This window comes from Histoplasma capsulatum, genomic scaffold (genome assembly GCF_000149585.1).
Source record: "Histoplasma capsulatum NAm1 scaffold_10 genomic scaffold, whole genome shotgun sequence".
Taxonomy (NCBI): Eukaryota; Fungi; Ascomycota; class Eurotiomycetes; order Onygenales; family Ajellomycetaceae; genus Histoplasma; species Histoplasma mississippiense.
The window spans coordinates 922852-941817 of NW_001813973.1; the positions used below are offsets into that span (position 1 = coordinate 922852).

The window sequence follows — 18966 nt, forward strand, 5'->3', positions numbered from 1 at the left end:
ATCGGCAAACACATTCCCGCACACAGCACGATTCACAGCAACACCAACTGTTCAAGGATAAACTTTGACAATGCATCAGTTGGCCATTCTTTTACATGTAAAGGGACGCGGCGAATATTACGTCGCGCTTGATCAGCTCTTGTGCCTGTTGCGTCTTGTTATAGAGCGTTGGATCGCCGACCAGCTTAGCAGCACTCTTTACCTCCCGACAGGTTTCATCTAACCGTGTGATAACACGTACAATCGTCCCTTCCATCACATCTGTCAAATCTGTGATTCGGTTGAATGACATTCCCCGCGCCCATTCGTACACCACCTCGACAAGGCTGAATCGGGGCTTGCTCACGAAGTCATTGGAGTCATCACTCGATAGGATGACCTGGTGCTGGATTTGGAAGTCATTTACCCTTTCCGATATCTTGATTATGGCCTCTTTGCCTTTTTCAAGTCGCGGCGTGAGTGTCGGTACGCTTTCCGTCTTTTCTTGGAAGACGAAAGCTGACAGCAGAGCAACGATCTCTTCTGGCTCGTATTCTGCAAACACATTTTCCAGAATTAATTCTGTCAGGACGAGCTCGTCGGCTGAATGAATCTAGATATAGATGATGTCAATTTTTTGAGATTGAAAATGATTTTACGTGGATGGCATAATAACCTACCTCACAGGCAACTTTCCCCTTCAATTGGACTCGACAAGCCTCATCAACGAAGCCAAGATCCTTCAAGACCAAAATACGCTGCTCGTAGTCGGGTAACAGTTGCAAGTTTTGATCCGACATTAATTGCTTTAACTGTGAGATGTTTTCTTTAACCTGCCATTCGTCATGTTGCATCTCAAACTGCCCAAGCATCAGCATTGCCCAATAAAATTAATGTTAGTCAAGGAAAACAGCGCTTTTTTAAACCTACATGTTTCAGAAATTGTGGGCATCGCAAACAATTGCTGGATTCGATGATGACAACTTGTGCCTGTCGCTGATTTAAGATCTCGACTACTTGAAGATCTTTGACTCGGTCCCACGCCAATTCGTCCCACGACCTGCTTTTCCACGAGGTACATAACGGGGCGAGGTCTTTCTGTGCAACCCTCAATGATTCTACAACAGGTTAGTAACAGGCCAAAAGAAAAAGAAAAAACAAATGAATCAGACCAATTAATGTAGCTATTAAAAAGGTGGGTTCACGTTTACCTTTCTTAATATTCAAATACCATGTTGGACCACCTATTTTTAAAACAGTCGAAGTTACGCATTCAAGGTCTTCAAGCGGGATCTTGTATGTCTTCAGCACCATCTCGTTGGGTTCCGTCGACAGTGGCGAAAATAAATGCCGAAACGCTGGCAAATATGGAAGGATATCACTTGGATGCCGGCTACCATTGATCGGGCCAAATTCGAACACCTCTAGGTTAAGGTTCGGCCCAGGAGCCATGCCTTCGCGAGCAAGCATACCAACTGTCCTGACGCCGTTCTGTAGGAAAGTAACCAATATTAGCAAATCTCATTAATTAGAATCCAAATGCGTAATTCGTCACCTTTTTAAAGACGACCACTGTCTTGGCTAAAAATAATCGTCGTCCCACAGGTGATGCAAGGAGCTTAATATGAAGTTTGGCAGTGAGACACGAATACTCCACGGCAGCGTTGTGGCAAGCTTCCATGTCGACATCACATATGGCGCATGGCTCCCGTTTTATTTTCTCTAAACTGGCCTCAGATAGTTGCACTTGTTTCTGGTGCTCCGGCAGGAGAGCTTGCGTTGCGTTTTCACTGAAGCTTCGCTTGATCATTTCTTCAATCTTCAAGGCTTCTACTCGCAGGAGGTTCAATATCATATTATATGTAAGTCGGAATTGAGATCGAAGCTTAGTCGGATCGCCTAGAATCATACGTCGCAGAGTGCCAGCGGGTGGCGCTTCATCCCTACCAGATGTAACAATGATCACTGATCCCACTGTGTCAAGACCACGGCGACCTGCTCTCCCTGCCATTTGAGTATATTCACCAGGGAGAAGGTCCCTAAAGGACCTTCCGTCATGTTTTCGGAAGCCAGAAAATACAACAGTCCTGGTTGGCAGATTCAGACCCATCGCAAAAGTTTCCGTCGCAAACAGCACTTTCACCAAAGTCTTTGCGAACAATATCTCAACGATTTCCTTAATGATAGGTAAGAGACCACCATGGTGAACCCCGATACCCCTACTCAGCAGCTCCCTAACCCGACGAATTTGTGGAAGGACTCTATCTTCTGCCTTCAGCCTTGCCAGCGACTTTTCAATAATCATATGGATAGAACTCTTTTCTGCTGCCGTGCAAAAATCTTGGTTAGACAAGGAATCCGCATTTTCCTCGCATCTCTTCTTGGAAAATACAAAAACACACGCGGGTAACAAGTTTTCTTTTCGCAAATGTTGCACCAGATGGACCCAGACATTTCTGTCTTGTGCAACGGTCGTTCGCCCACCGCCTCGGCCTGTTCTGGCGATATTGCCGGTTCTATGAGGTGCAGGTTGGCCTCTGCCCCGCTGCTGTGTACAGCCTCGTTGTTGTTGGACGCCTCCACGTTGAGTGCCACCACGCTGGGGCCCACCTCGTTGGTTACCACGTTGGGCCTGCCCACCACGACCTCTATCTCCATGACCACCTCTGCTATTATTGGACTGGGCGTCCGTCGCTTTCTGAGTGCGAAGTTTGTCCCGCCCGGATAGAATGTCATCTACCTTCTTCCATCCTTTCTCGATAAAGTTTTTGTTTGAGTCAACAATTTTGTGCATGCTCTTATCCGCCCAGAGGTAATGCTCCAATGGGACAGGGCGTTTGGGGGTTGAAATAACATAGATGTCCTTCTTCTTAGTCCTGCCTACCCAGGAGGCAAATTCGTATGTGTTTGGTACCGTAGCGGACAGAAGAATTAGAGTAACGTGTTCTGGTAGCATGATAATGACTTCTTCCCAAACCACGCCTCTTTCCAGGTCATTTACGTAGTGCACCTCGTCGAAAATGACAAACTCTACATCGCGAATAAGATCAGCGCCGCGGTAAAGCATGCTCCTCAGAATTTCCGTCGTCATGATCAAGCAGCTCGCCTCGGGGTTAATCTGGACGTCTCCAGTCAGAATTCCCACATCCTCAAATGTATTTCTGAAGTCGCGAAACTTCTGATTACTCAAGGCTTTAATCGGTGATGTGTAAATGGCTTTTGTCATGTGCTTGGCTGCGAGTGCGATCGCATACTCTGCCACAACTGTTTTTCCAGCAGATGTATGAGCGGCAACGAAAACAGAATCTCCGTTTTCCAGGTGGTAGACTGCCTCCTTTTGGAAAGTATCCAGTTCGAAGGGCCATTCCCTCGCCATATCCGGTACCAAGTCGTAAAAATTCGTAATCTCCTTGTTGATGTCCACCACATGAGCCCACTCTTTACTCCCTTTCTTTGAAGTGGACGTGAGGAGCTGATTCCTTGGTTCCAAAGCTGGGTATTCAACTGGTAATAGAGAATCAATATCTTGCTCCTCTTCGTCACTGGATATGCCCTCTTGGAGTTGTTCATCGGTCCGGATGTTTCTTTCTACACCAAGGGAAAGCCTCTCCTCCGTCGGTTCGTCGACACCTTCCCCCTCCCGCTGTAATGTATTTTCAACATCTCGAGCATCGCCTTCATCATCCTTGCGTTTGGTTTTCTCGAATTTTGACCCCCTGGAAAACCCCGGAGGAACTTCCAACAGGCCACCCTCCACGCCAAAATTAATGATTCTGTCTAGTCCCGATGCATTTCCTCCAGCATAATTCTGATGCACATCATTTTGAGCCTCAGACTCAAGTTCAGCAATGGCTTCCACGCCCTCCAGTCCGCCAGGTGCAAACGGAAAGAATCCGGCAGCACCGCGGACGAAATCAGCACGCCCCGCTGGTCGCCTTAGCAGCGACGTAGAATTTTTCGCAGTAGCGCTGCTTGCAGGAAGAGTTACCTCGTGATAGCCAGTAACCTTGCCTTCCAGTCCTTCCCGGGTAAACCGGATGATTGTACGGGTTTGTGGTGGTGCCAGGTCCATGAGGTTCGTGTAATCCAGAGGAACTTCCCATCGCCTAGATTAAACTCATCAAAATTTGCGCGTAAAGGGAAAAAAAAAAAAAAAAAAAAAAAAAAAAACCTTTGCGAGAAGGGCACATACTGTTGCAACTTATTCAACCATGGGATACTAAACCGAGGAGAAGGGTTCAAAAAATCTCGCTCGAGCTCAGCTTTCAGCTCCTCATCAGATTGGACTTCGCGCCTTCGACGCCGCGATCGGAAGCCTGCCTCGATTTCCTTCTCCACATTTGCTAGATCTTCATTTTCTTCTTCTTCTCTCGCTATCCAGGCGTCTAGAGTGTCATCATCGTTGGACAAATTATCCGCTGCGGCGTAAAGCCGCTGGACAGCATCGAGTAAATCTCGGTCTTCCGCCATTTTTGTTAATGGCGAATGACTCATCAGATGATATTAAAGGAAACCGTAATCAGCTCCCAGTATCATGGCAAGCCAGCCTATGGCAAACTGCTCTCTGCTTCTCAACTTAACATGTCTGTGACGCGGGGCTCAAAAGAGTGACATTCCAACCTTTTCCCTGCCGCTTTCGGAAAGCGGGCATTACCTGGGCAAGATTACGGACAACGGAGATGCTAAATTATTGCCGCAGTCAAGTCTTCAAGATTTACTGTAAACCCACATTGTTTCCCGTGTAACAGTGACTGGCCTGTCCTTAGGAGTGAAGCGAGACGCTAAACTGTCTGGCGTTTAATTAAAAAACAAGCGCGCTTGGCGCAGCCCTAAAACCTTAATATCATTTTGAACATCCACCTCATGGTTTCCCGATCTTGTGATATAAATACAAGTTAAAAAGAAAAGAGCGGTAGCTATTATTTTAAGAATATCAATAAAGGCGTAAGCCGAAGAAGTTGTCGTCTAAATAAACTCCTATCCAGTATACTGAAGATCGCTATTTTTTTGGAGGACAGCAACTTGAAAAGCTGCATCGTGTCTGAACTAAGGTAAGTCCTTATACTTCATGGCGATATCAACTGAGTGAATAAGCTAGTCATTCAGAACGCTCTAACGAAAGTACATATTCCCCGAGTGGAGAGAGGGAAACGTATCGTATTGAAAGAGTGACTATACGACAAGGCACAACAAGGAATGTCTAGAGATAACAATATACAAAAGAGAGCGAAAAGGGGACCAAGGAAAACAAGCCACCGCAAAGCGATTTTCGCAACACAAGAGGGACAGTACTGAACCCCAAATATTGAGGATCAACGGCTATCTTGTAGCTTGCTCCTGAGGCGAGAAGAAGTTGAAACATGACAATCAGGGATTAATCCTATCCTGTATCCGAGGGTAAACACGTAACAGGGCCTCCCACAGATCTGGGTGCTGGGTCACAAGAACTTCTGGATCCAACCCCATCGCCATAAACGTTGTGTCCACCCCACTGACTACTGGTGTCATATACACTTTGCAAATCTGAAACCCGCAGAGGAACGCGTATGCCATGATGGCGGGTGTGAATCTCCCAGTTCTGTTGAAATCCGGTGTCGTGTATCCCAACTCGACATATGCTACAAATGCACAAAGGTACGCAACAAACAGAGATCCCAGGGTTATAGTAGTTGCAGCAATACTATCGTTAACGAGCGCATCGATACCGTGGTGTTCCATCATTTGCCACGTATATTTAGCAGCTAACCCATAGGGTTTCCCGTACAGTACCACATGGGAAAATGCATATCGATTGAAAACGCTGGTCACCCGTCGAAGCGAGCTCATTATTCCTCTCACAACATGTGTTGTGGCCCTCCCGAGGATAGTTTGATCAGCAGCCGCTTCCTGTCCGGAGATGCTGCACAGCTGGCGCAGAATGTCAACCACACCGACGACCAGGCTTCCAAGGCATATGCTACCAAAGGAATAAGTGATCGCGCGTCTGGAAGCACTTCTCAATGGTCTCGTTGGCATCTCCTTTGAGTTACCGCCATAGAAATACCATGAGCCATACGCTCCAGCGACAGTAGCATGCATGGTATTCTTGATCCACTCAGTGATCCAATAGGCGGAAAGGACAGAAAATGTCATCAGTGTCTTCGTCGCAATGGATTTGCATCTGTAGTTATAACAAAGAGGGTTTGCTTTCGTTTCGTCTGGGTCGAATGCAATATAAGTCGTGACGAGCGTCACGAAAAGCAACGCAGCGAATCCGACTGTGAGCATACTTCCCATAATGCAGATCATATTCACCGATCCATGGCGTCTTATCACAGCGGCCGACGATCGAAGCAAGACTGTAGTGAATGGGATTCGTGGTATCCAGTTCACGAAGTATATAACCGCGAAGAGTCCAAGCCCAGTAAATACACCCCCGATAGCCCATTGGCGCCTATACAGATAAACAGCACCAGTGCCGAAACTCGCACTCACATTCAATAACCCAGTGACCCAAACCAATTTATCTGTAAAAAATAAGAAGATCAAAAAGTATACTACCGAGGCGGAAACGGCGAGAGGAAGCATAGCACTCAAAAGTAGGACGACATTCAAATCTAGTGCGATACTATTCGATGGGTCATTGACGATGTGTCCGTCGAAGTCCACGCCTTTCGCGTATCTGTCAGTCACGAAGGAGGAGAGAGCAACAAATGCTAACACATTCAACAAAAACTAACGAGAAGAAAAAGGTTATTTTTTAACGTTAGTAGAAACTCGCAGACCAAGGTATAGATGCGAAAGGAAGGGACAAATTAAAAAAAAGCCCACCAGTAGGCTGGCCCATATGTCAAAATACTCTTTTTTGTATAGCTTGAAAACCTCTTTAAAGGTCGTTTCGGGTGGTCCATCACTATCCTTCTTCTTCCGTCGAAAGAGTCGGGACAAATTGATATCCTGGAAGGTCACCGTAAGATTGCCCATGGAAAATTTTAAGGCGGGCCATGAGATATTTATGTTTTTCTTCTTTTTACCACCACCGGCGCCCTCGCCGGCGCCGTCACCTGCAACAGCAGCATCACGAGGTTGTTCATCAGGATTGTTTGCACTGGTGTTGTCCTCTTGGGCTGAGGGCTGAGACATTGTTTAGAACATGTATAACAGACTGGTAGGTAAGAAATATCACAGAGATACAAAATGAGAGGGGTAGAATGTCATGTCGTCCACACCAGACATCAAGGAGGCGTACAAGAGGAGTGTGATGAAGTGTTGGAGTCAAATTCCGTAAGGGCCCCCGCAGCCACCTCGGGTCGAAGCTGCCATTTCGGCTGTAGACAATAACATATCATCGATGTATTAGGAAAGTCCAGCATCTGTAGTTATGATCGGCTGTTCCTTCCCCAATCCACCTCCTATTCCAAGCGCTGAGATGAGTAAACTCGGGTCTTGCTCTGGTCCAAGAGCCTCAGCAATCTGCTCGATTGTTGGAAAGAAAAGGGCCGTTGAGCAGAAAGTTCAAGGGTAACCAAAGCAGCGTGACAATGGGAGCACGGCAGAAGAACGTGCCAGTCGATAAGAAAATACCCGGGGAACCCCCATCATCGTCGAAGGAAGGCATAGCTGGAGAACTGGCTGAGGTTATGCCACCGGCACACCGCAGGCTGCAACAGCTCCAGAAAACATTGCATGTAAGGGTACAATCCATATTTTTTGTTGACAGAACGGTATAGCAGGTGACGGACAAACCAAGCAACTTCATAATAACTTTCCAAGGTCAGAAATGAACAGCCAAGGACATTTCCGTGGTCGTTGAGTTGCAGACCTCGTTTTTTGTCGCCTGCGGAGCATGTGGAACAGGTTGTCCGTCGTTGGAAGCGCAGAATGACAATAGATGTTTATTCTTAATATTGTGGACGGGGCCTGAATACGAGTATATAACTATACCGGCAGATAGCTCTAGAGAAGCATATGCAACGGACTGAGAGGAAGAGCGTCAAACCCTCCAAAGCCTAGAACTCCATGCGATCTGACAAGAAGATAGATACCACAGTCCGCCGTGTATCGCTGCTGAAGCAAGGAGTGCTTGATATTCCCCTCCCAAATCTTACTAGAAATTGACGTGGTTCTCGATTGATTATGCTGTTTGAATGTTCAAACATATGAAATAAACAATTGACTTTCAGATGTATAAATGTTTCCTGGAGAGAGGGTTCGATGGATGAATATTTTGGTGTACACAATTTGACCGCGAGTTTTAGAGGCTTTGGTTCCCAAAGTGGTGAACCACCACTGAAAGTTGTGCATCGAATTTCCCTTTCCAACATTCTCACGGCAGTCTTTACAGTACACAGGGAGTTCGCAGTCACGATGATAGTATATGAATAAGGGCGAATAACAGTCATGAATTGAAGGCAGATGGGTTGGACAACAGTAGATTGAAAAATGAGAACAAAAATTACGAGAACAGGCGTGCAGAAAAGGAGGTAGAAAAACACCCCATGCAAGAAATAATCAAGTGACGTAACAGGAAAAGAATTGAAGATAAATACCAACATCAATTATTACCAAGGTAATGGGGATGGAATAAACAATTAAGGAATATAAAATGGCAAAAACAAATACAATACATGTTTGTTCTTCGCATTGCACTGCAACCTGCCATTTTTGGCACAAGTTCGTTGGCTGAGCGCTCAAATATGTACCATCAACTCTCAATTTACAAGAGAAGCGAAGAAAAATAAAACATTAAAGGAAAAGGAGGAAATCAAAAGACAAAACTTGAAAAATAAATTAAAAAGAAAGAAGAAAGAAAGAAAAATTAGAATCCGAAGTCCATAAATATATAAAATCCGCTGTTAATCAGAGATAAGTCAGTCTGTTGTCACTTGCTTTGCTCCAGCTGCTTTGCCCTCTAAAAAAGGGGGGGAAAAAGAGACAAAATAGAATAGAAAAATAAGAATAAAGGAGCAATGGAAGAAGGAGGGAGCATATAGCAAAGACATCCAAAATATATTCATGAAAGCCTGGTAAAACACCCAGCTCCAAATCCATCCCTTTACTTTAATTCAGTTACCTCGATCGAATGATACATTCCATCCCCATCCCGCTAGCATATTGCGCCCGCTCGCTTCAATTACAAAATAAAAGCGAAAGAAAAGGGGGGAAAAACAAAGAAATGGAAACACCTAGTGGAGCAAGGAGGGAAGAAAGCAAGATGGTGAAACTAAAAATAAATAAAATTAAAAATTGCAGATTAGCTCAAAATAGTAATAGTAACAGAAGGAAGGAACAATGATGGACAAGCAAACATGCTGGCTTTTCAGCGTCATTGACGGGGTCGTTTTGCGTAATTGATTGACATTTCGACTTTTCCTTCGATGGTGGGTTCATAAAATTCCGTTTGGATAAGGTTAAATTTGGAAAGGACGAAGAGGCCCTGGGAGGAACATCGATGGAAAGAAGACCCAGTCCCTGCATGGATGGGCGAAATTGGAGCTTATTTGTTCCTTCTGATCGATTGCTGTTTTGGTTTTGCTTCTTGATTTTAAACCTTCACCTGCATGAAAAACCAGGAAATGTTTTTCGATCTTGGACGTTGAGCTCGAGCTGGAAGATACCTTCCACAGTTCCGATAAACCTAGTAAAATGATAAAGGACTCGGATTAGCTTCTCAAGTATGCTGATATCGTGTTATATATAAATCCTTTAAATCAATATTTGGGGAACTAACAAGGTCCGCCCATCGGCACCCCATCCAATACCTGCAGTTCCCAATCCCCGTTCCCTCTCGCGACTAGTCGACCCATATCTCCCATCATCACCAAGCGCCATGCGAGCCCAACGCGGTGCTCGAAGCTGGCCAACTTCGATGCGACGGCGATAATGGCTGAACGGCGCACCCACCCCTGTCCGCCGACTCTCCTCAATCACCGCTTGCCGCCGTAGCCGGCTTCGCTCCTCGGGGGTCGAGCCTATTGTTTGCCCCTCCTGCCGTTCTACGGCGTGATCCAGGCGGTCCGCTCTTCGTGGAATGGATCTTGTACGGTGCAGGCGGATTTGTTGGGCTTGGGTGGATAGCGGTGAGGCTGGGTTTTCAGGGGAACGGTTAAATAGAACTCGGGATCGTGGTAGCTGTCGGCTACTTGTAGAGCCATTCGCGTTTCCATTGCCATTTGGCTGTTCGTTGTTAGTAGATTGCGCTGCGCCGCTTCGACCCGTGGCATTTGAACCGTCAGCATCTGAGGGGTAGTCCGAAGGCTGTAAACGTGCTGGAGACTGGGTCCATCTTAATGTGATAGATGAAGGATTGATTCCATGGGCAGGTAGCAACGTAGATGACAGCCGCTCGCCTTGCGGCTGCGCAATTGATATGGAAGGACGTGACGTCGGCGGTTGAACTGTCGCTCGCACCCGCTCCAACTGGCGATCTCCACCATACTCAGCGCGTAAAACGGCATCAGCCAACCCCGGAGACGATGCGCGAGGAGAGCGGTTGCCAGTGCGAGCTTCCATGAGCGATTCAGGACTTAAACGTCTCGGAATTCGCGAGGATAATATCCCATCGTCCCATTCTGAGGCATTCACGGAATCGATAATGTGTCTCTCTCTATACCCCATTTCCCGTAACAACTCTTCACGTGATAATTCTGTTTCCGAATCACCACTCTGTTGGTCCCTCTGCAATGAGGTAGCTTCAATGACGTTTGCTCGATGGTTCAGTCCCTCATGCTCAAGGAAGCGTTCGGCACCATCAGAGTCCGATGACGACTCCTGATCATCTCTGCCTATGTGAGTTCGAACGATTTGCAGTCCTGGTTCGTCTAGATCAAGGGATAGAATCTGGCGCCGGGAAAATGCCTGGCGAATGTCTGCTACCCCAGCTCGCCCATAATCTTCCACCCAAACAAGGAGATCCCAAGGTCTAGGAGAGAACGACATGGACCGAACTGCGCCACCTTCAAAATAAGATCGAGATGACTGGAACACACAAACAATATGTTCTCGCCCACCCACGTCTTCGGGATCCGTGTTCAAAATGCTCTTGACGTCGAAGACTGTGATGATTCCGGCTTGTGACCCAACTGCACAAAGATGGCTAGATGGAGAAAATGCAATTGTGAAGCAACAACAGTCATCATACTCAGGATCTGTGTCCAGTTCTACGGAGCGGATCAACGGCCAGTTCCAACCCATTAGCATTTTGTCGCTATTCCGAACAGGGACTCTGTTTTCGGGGGATTGCTCAATTCGGTAGAAGTAGATATGGTTGGCGTCACCCACGGCAGCGAGAAGGTTCGAATCGGGCGAGATAATGGCATAATTCATGCAAATCGGATGGCGAATGCTTTGGATCATTTCCGAGCGTGTAAGGGAATAAATGCTCACTGTTGTGTCATTATTACTAGAGAAATCCATCCCTTGTTAGCCAAAGAGATAAGCAGTCGGAAAAGACACTTGCTGTTAGCAATGTACCTGAGAACTGCGACATCTTCATTCGCATAATTATTATTAAGAGCTGGTAGGCGATGAAGCGTCACAGAATTGACAATGCTCCCTCCAAACTCATGTATTTTTATATCTAGAAACCTCTCAGCGTTTGGCCTCTGCAAAAGTTGAGGAGTTGGTAGAGTCTCACTAGCACTTGATGGTGGATATCGGGGCCGAGAAGGATCTAAGTCAACTGGTAATGGACTATCTACGTCTGTACGTGGGGGAAGCATGCCAGGCGGAGTCCCGGAAGTCGTTTCGCCAATCTTGATAAAAGCACAATCCCCGTGCTCTGAACCCCCGATCCCAATCCAACCCAGACCAGCAGTCAGGCATCTTGGTGAGAACGGCACGACCGCAATTTTCTCACGCTTTCTCGTAGGGATGTGGAAGACATATATCTGCCTCTCTACCGCGACATATATTCGATCTGGATCAGCCGTGCTAATGTAGTGGCGAAGTTGGTGGTGACTACGTAAAGCGCAGTTAGCCTTCATTCTGCCCAGATGATAACAAGCAAGCTAGGTATCACGAACGCATTAGGGATCCGGATAGGGAAGAATTTTCGGTAGTTTTGAAGGACGAGACATTCAGTTGGTCGGTAGCTATGTGGAAAGTTCGGTTAGGTCAGTCTTGACGCCTTTTTCCATTTCAAGCTCCAGACGAGCAACTTCTAGTACTCACAGAAGTGCAGAGTCGAGCGTCATGGTGGCCAGGAGAGCAAGTCCGTTAGGGTCATTGTATCAAAAAGCCTATAGTAACATATGAAGCACCGACAGCATTAAGTTGAAGACCGAGTCCGACAGGTGGTGATGCTGGAGTCGCATTGAAGGGTGGGACGAGGTTGTTACCTGTCTCGATGACGGCAGAGCGGAGAGCTAGAGGTTGGGGCGTGGTGGGGAGGTACCAGCACACACAGCTAGTATCGGGAAGTACATGTGGCTACTAGGCTAACGTGACTCACCACCCAACGAACTCATCCACCTAATGAACTTTAAAAAGCACTCTATAAAGCTGTTAATTTTCAACCATAGCACAACAACACAATAAGATATTAATATTATTTATTAAAGACTAAAACTATATGTAGAATACACTATATAAATATATATGATTAATTCAGAGAACAATTGCTTGATCTAATAATCCACTCAGAATGTGAAACTTGTGATTTTGAAACAGTTAAATTGAATTGCAGTGAAGAAGATATCAGAGAAGAAATATCATTTGATTCCACTGAAAAGGTCTGTATGTGGCATTTATTATTGCTTTTAGAAGGTTGTATAAAGTTTCTATAATGTTTTAAACTCATTATTGATCTTCTTATAAATCTTTTTAAAGTCTCTGTGAGTGTCTGCTTTGTCAACTATGTTTCATGACATTTAGCAGCATATTTTTTCTTCTTTTTTTATAATTGAAGCTTCTATTCATCTCACTGTTGCTTCTCTATAAGATGTTTAACTACAGCTGCAGCTTTGATCTTCTTACAATATTGAGCAGTTTTTAAACATTTTTTCTTATATTGTTTCTTTCATTCTATGAATTTTATCTGTTTTTATTTATGAAAAATCATTTATTAAAGCTTCATATTCTTCTTGTATATCTGATCATTGATTTTTGCATTTTCATTAGCATCTGCCTGCTCCCTCACAACCTGCATTTTAATGAGAGAAAAGAATTGAGCAAGTGAGAGATTTGATGAATTAAGCAATTTCATATACTTATTCTATTTGCATCACTTTCTCTTATTATTTAAAGCAGTTTGAAGATTCTTATTCTCTATTAAAAGAATTTCTTTATTCAGAGTAATATTCTTCTCAATGTGAAGAATTTTTTTAATATCAATTAAAAATCAGCAATTATATTGATTTGTCTGTTTTATCAAATTTTGTAAAGCTTATATAAATGTAGATATATGCTGCTGAAGCAGTTTTAAAAGTGTAAATAAACATGATTGAATTTTTTGAAAAATGCAAACAGAATCTATAGAATGTATGTTAGAGATCATGAAAACAGATTTAATATTTTCCACAATTGTAAAGATTTTTCACACAGTATAAAATAGTCATCAAAAATCTTGCTTTATAATCTGAATAAAGTCATCATCAGAACATTTATAGAAATTTAATTGATTTAAATATATTTTTACAAATGAGTCAAATATTTCAACATTTAATGATTATTATTATTATTATTATTCTTCCGTTATACTCGTATGCAAGCAGTGCTTATGATGAGTCCTTGTGTAATATTAAATACAGGCAAGAGTTGATTATACAGAAGGAATGCTTAATGTTGAATGATGTCAAAAATATAACAGAAACATAGAAACATTAATGAAAGACAGAATTTGATACTTATGATACAAGTTTTCAACTCAGAAACAATAAGTTAAATCAGATAGTAGATCCACTTAAAGATATCTACTTGACAAATTCACATCCCTTTATTTTAAAAGCTAAGAAGTTGACTTCAAATGTAATGTTATCTCCTTGTGAGTTTTGAATCCACGCGTTTTGAGTCCCCACGCCAAGGCGCTACCTGGTGACCGCATTACCCATTCAGCTACTGGGGCAAACATCTAATGATTGTAAATGATGTGTAGAATGAAAAGGAAGAATAATGAGTAAAATTCAATTTTGATTTATGTAATCAATAAATGTTATATTTATATGAGATAAATGGCCATCTAATATAAGCAGATGCTAATGATTTCTTGCTTTTTATTTTATATAAGAATTAAACATCTATTTTAATCAGATTAATCCATATTCATAATTATTTTATTCATTTTCTGAAGCAGTGAAATATATCTGATTCTTTTTAAAATCAAAATCTTCAAATCATGTATTTTGCATATTTCTTAATTTTTCATAATAAATAAATACAAATGAAATTGTAGTTTCATCTGTGTAAATATTAATAAATAAATAAATAAATTCTTTATTATCATTCTGCATTATTTTATTTGTATATTTCTGTTTGAAAGCTTCTATAGAAACAATTCATTTGAGAGTATAAAAGAGATGAAAAAGAAAGTTTTTTTTCATTGAAATTGTAAATGTTTTAAAAGAGAATATTATACTGCATGATCTTCTTCTATAATTATTCAATAAAAGTCAGCAGAAAGGTCATTAAATTATATATGAAAAGAAGTAAAAAAACTACAATTACAAAAATAAAGAATTGTTTAAAATAATAACTATTATCTGTTTGTTTTTTTTTTTTTTTTTTTTTTTTTTTTTTTTTTTTTTGGATTTAAAAAATGAAGAAAAATAAAAGCAAAACATTCATGTAAGAAACCCGGCATTTAAGGTGCCCAGTGCTAGGCCGGGAATTTAGAGATAGCTCTAAAGATATGACATCCGCTGAAATATAACACTGTCAATGTCATATCAGATTTGAAATCAAGGTATTATCTTGCCACTTGCATCATACTACACTATCTACATCATAGCAAGTTCGATCTGCTTATAATACTGTATATATAAATAATAGCTGGCTCAATCTTCTAAAGGTCAGCGGATCATTCTGTTTTAATCTGACCCCTACATTCCCGAATCCCCTTTAATATATTACCGTATTATCTCCTACAACTTAATCTTTATAGAGTCTTAAGAACCTCTTGCGATATAAGCAGCTAATCTTCACATCGCTGCTTACAATTCAATTGATTTTTACTTGCATTTTGATGACCTCAAATATAAAATTTTCAGTATTTGAAATGTCACAGAGAAGTCACAATCAGATAACTGATTAATATGAAATAAAAGATGTTGTTCTTCAGTATTTATGAAATTCTGATAATAAATTAATATTGCCTCTGTTTTGAAGATCTGTTGATCTTTGAACCACTACATCAAGATAATATGATTGATTCTGAATTCTTTTGCAACCTCAGCATATTTAAAAATCAATTGTTGATTCAATTGAGCGATCACTTGCTCTATAATCACTTCATTGGATGGCATAGTGAGTGGTTGAAGTTGAAGAGTTGCAGGGATTCATGGAAAAAATAGGAGTTCATTGAGTGGATGAGTTCATTGAGTGGTGAGTCACGTTATTTAAGTAACGTACCAGTACACAATTACATCACTAGCCTTAGCTACAGCTTAACGTATGCCAGGTAATATATCCATGTACACAACTCGCCATTCACCTTACCCTCATCAGTCTTCATTGCCGCTGTGCTGCGCGCTTCAGCCAAGCGGCAACGCCTTCTGACATAAGACGGTAAGGCTAGTTACTGGGGCAAATAGGTGATTTCCTCAAGATTGATCAATATATATATATATGCATGATTCACAAAAACGACATCATCCTCCGGACTGCTAGAAGGTTCCTCTTCGTTAAAAAACCTCATCAGCATCTTCTTCACATCTTCACTACTTTGTTGCCTATTGTGCGAAAATTTCTACTTGCCATGTAAGTAATGGCCGATGACTAGATTTAGAGGCTTGCCCCAGATTTTAAAGGATGGGAAACGACGTCGACAGGACGCGTAGCAGGCTCAACAGCAGTCGGAGCAAGCTCCATGAGCATTGGAAGAGCAGATACGTCTCTTAATGCTTTTTGAATATTTTGAATGCCTGTCAAACTTAACCCTCAGCCTGAGTGCGTGGTTACTAGGGAGGAAAGTTTGCTATATCAGATGTGTAGACAATTGCAGTCTCTGAATTGAATCTATGGGAGATATTGAGTGATCAAACCCTCAATTCAAGTGAAAGCCTGCTTGCAATGCGTCTTTGAAAACCTCATCTGCACCATCACAAAATGTACCCTGTAGGATTATTTTTGAGGTTTCCATTAGGATTGCTGATGCGACTATGTTCGTGAGAATTTTTTGTGTCTACCTTTGGCAAAGATTCACCTCTTCGTGGTATAATATCGTTGATAGTATGGTCAGTATTTACCTCGCTAAAGATATTTGAATTTGATAACTCGAGTTGGATTTAGTTAATACTTTGAGAATCTGTTTAGAATTGGTTAGAACTGAATCTAACGCAGTTGAAAGATAATATAGCTAGAATCTAGTTGATTTGAAACCATACCGCATTGTTTTTTTCGTTTACCTGCAGCATCAAAGTAACCGGTCAGCATATATATCACTGATATTGTAGACGGGCCAGTTCACAGCAAAATAGTATAGGATCTTTAATACGGATACGCGAATATATTCGTTATATGATTTTTAGTGAATCATACTGCTGGAGCAGTTGTCTTATGAGAAGGCGAAGACAGTATAAAGAATAAATAGTAGAAGAAAGAATTAAATATTAATATGAATAGTTAAGTACAGTACAAGCATTTGTAATAGGAAATTAGTAAAATAGTAGCTAATGGCTAAAGAAAGAAATAGAAAAAATAGAAAAAAAAAAAGTAAAAAGAATATATAAAATATATTCAGTGCCCTGTCATAAAGTATTGACAACCCCTCCACTACTTGTGGTCAAAGAAATAGTGGTACCGAGGAGGCATAACGCAATGGTAGCGAAGATATAGAACTAGTGGAAATAGTTGAGCTCTGTAGTTTTGAATAGAATGTTTTCATTCGTCTTACTCTACAACTCTAGAAATATATATTCCATATGATTTATATGATCATTAATCCATTTTAATAAAGTGCATACTTCAATAGTTCTCTTCAATTCATTCCCGACATATAGTTACTAAACTAATACAGCTGCGGATAGAAGCTATGACAGATACGTATCCACGCAGCCAAGCCACCGTCGCACCCCAACTACCCAGCTAAAGTATACTCTATTTCCTCGCTTTTAGTCTACCGTTGTATTTCAATTGGAAATGCCGGAGTATTCGTTTAATCAGACCCCTCATCTTCAGCTGCTGGAACAGCGTAGAACCAGTGTCGAGCAGGAGCAACAGCATCTTTGGCGGGGATATTTTCTACCGGCTGCTGTAATAATAATTAGTTGATTGTTCAACAGTATCAATATTCAAGCAGATAGTACTAATATACGTACGGCAACAGGGGTAGCAGAGATCATAGAGGCCATGATGAGAGCAGCCAAGGTGTAGAAGGTCTTCATTTTGAGTTTGATTGGATTTTAATTTCAAAATATTTTTTTTTGAAAAAAGGCGTTGTCTTAATGAATTATAAATATTTATTGATTTTCAATAGATGTTGAGAGGGTGAATATCTGTGTTATTAAGTAGTTTTATACAAACCTATTCGATCTGAAAGTAATCTATCAATGACCACTATGATGTAATAATTGATTTTTTGATTTTGCTGACAATTCTCCAATGTCAAGTTGAGGTCAGCATGCTGATGGTTCTTAAAAGTCAGCAAGTTCGTTGATTGCAGAACCCGAATTTAAGCTCAGACAACCGGTTCTTTCCTCAGTTATTATTGTTACATTTAAGAACGACACAACATATGCTTGCCTGATAAATGTCATAATTATTTGAAACCAAAGACGATCAGGCCTATTCGTATGTAGGGTGATAAATGATCGTCTCAAGTCAGCAACAAATAGATGACAAGTACTCCAAAGATGAAATCTCAAGTCGAGTTATTGCTATTCTGCTCAGAGTTGAAGTAGTGTGGCTTAACTCAAAATAGGTAACACAAGATCGTGAGTTTAAACACTCGAGATATAATCATATATATTTTCAGTATTATTATGTGGATAAATCAGAGTCTCTCTTTTAAAAGAAACTGAAAAACATTGAGCTTTTAATCATAGACTGAGTTTGAGAATCAATCATTTACTGCTTTAACTGGTTCTGAAGTGTGAAACAAAATGAAATATTAACATATTCTATATATTCTATAAACTTATTCCGCTGTAGGTGCAGCAATCGGTTACAGTGCCGAAACTTACGCAGTAGCGCGTCGAAGCGTGGACTACGGAGTAGAAAAGAAAATAAAAATTTCCAGTTAAAAAAACAAAATAAAAGAATATATCATCTTACTCTACGGAGTAGTTTCACAGAGAACCTTTTTGAGAACCTGGTGTGCAGCAGCTTTTATAACGTCAGCAATCTGCAAACCGTTCTCCAGTACAGTAACCCTCTCATACTTATTGATAGCCTTGAGCAGCCCAAGAGACATTGAAAAAGCCATCTTCTTGCTAAAGGTGTCTTTGATAGACATTCTCAAGTCCTATGTCTTCTCCACCCACTCGAAGGGAACCTTGCAAGTAGTACATTGGTAAGGTAAAGATCAAAGACTCGCCATGACCAAACCAACCTTCCCCGGTGATCAAATGAATGCCTGTCCGATGACGGGCTATCAATAAAATAATATCTACTCCTCTGTTAGTCTAATGGTGCTGCATGAACATGGGCATGTTGTTGTTGTTGTTGTTGTTGTTTGTTGATACAGGTTGCAGTTGAACGGTGTCAAAAAAAGCTTTTCTCAAATTTTTGCCAAGACGTTTTGCCCCCTGTTCAACTCTGGTCAGGTGGTTTTATCCAGGACAGCATCGCCCAATGTTTTTCCGACCGAAAATTTAACGCCCTTGGTCTCCTTACACGTGACTCGCTGCCTCTTTC

At 41.9% G+C, this 18966-nt stretch overlaps 4 protein-coding genes across 4 annotated transcripts; all 4 read right to left on the reverse strand.

Annotated features, from left to right (window-relative positions):
• Positions 1-91: 91 nt before the first annotated feature.
• On the reverse strand, positions 92-4449 carry HCAG_08172 (antiviral helicase SKI2; the record flags this gene model as incomplete). Its single annotated transcript, XM_001537013.1, has 7 exons — positions 92-592; positions 660-839; positions 910-1097; positions 1191-1470; positions 1535-1809; positions 1891-4085; positions 4172-4449. 7 exons carry the CDS (start codon positions 4447-4449, stop codon positions 92-94), a joined length of 3897 nt encoding a protein of 1298 aa, XP_001537063.1.
• An 897-nt stretch (positions 4450-5346) lies between these two features.
• On the reverse strand, positions 5347-7101 carry HCAG_08173 (predicted protein; the record flags this gene model as incomplete). Its single annotated transcript, XM_001537014.1, has 2 exons — positions 5347-6693; positions 6790-7101. The coding sequence occupies 2 exons, from the start codon at positions 7099-7101 to the stop codon at positions 5347-5349; spliced, it is 1659 nt and encodes a 552-aa protein (XP_001537064.1).
• A 2409-nt stretch (positions 7102-9510) lies between these two features.
• Positions 9511-12152, reverse strand: HCAG_08174 (predicted protein; the record flags this gene model as incomplete). The annotated part of the gene is made up of 6 exons (XM_001537015.1): positions 9511-9595; positions 9689-11053; positions 11099-11342; positions 11594-11916; positions 11982-12050; positions 12130-12152. The coding sequence occupies 6 exons, from the start codon at positions 12150-12152 to the stop codon at positions 9511-9513; spliced, it is 2109 nt and encodes a 702-aa protein (XP_001537065.1).
• A 5114-nt stretch (positions 12153-17266) lies between these two features.
• HCAG_08175 (predicted protein) lies at positions 17267-17495 on the reverse strand (the record flags this gene model as incomplete). Its single annotated transcript, XM_001537016.1, has 2 exons — positions 17267-17362; positions 17430-17495. The coding sequence occupies 2 exons, from the start codon at positions 17493-17495 to the stop codon at positions 17267-17269; spliced, it is 162 nt and encodes a 53-aa protein (XP_001537066.1).
• Positions 17496-18966: the final 1471 nt, after the last annotated feature.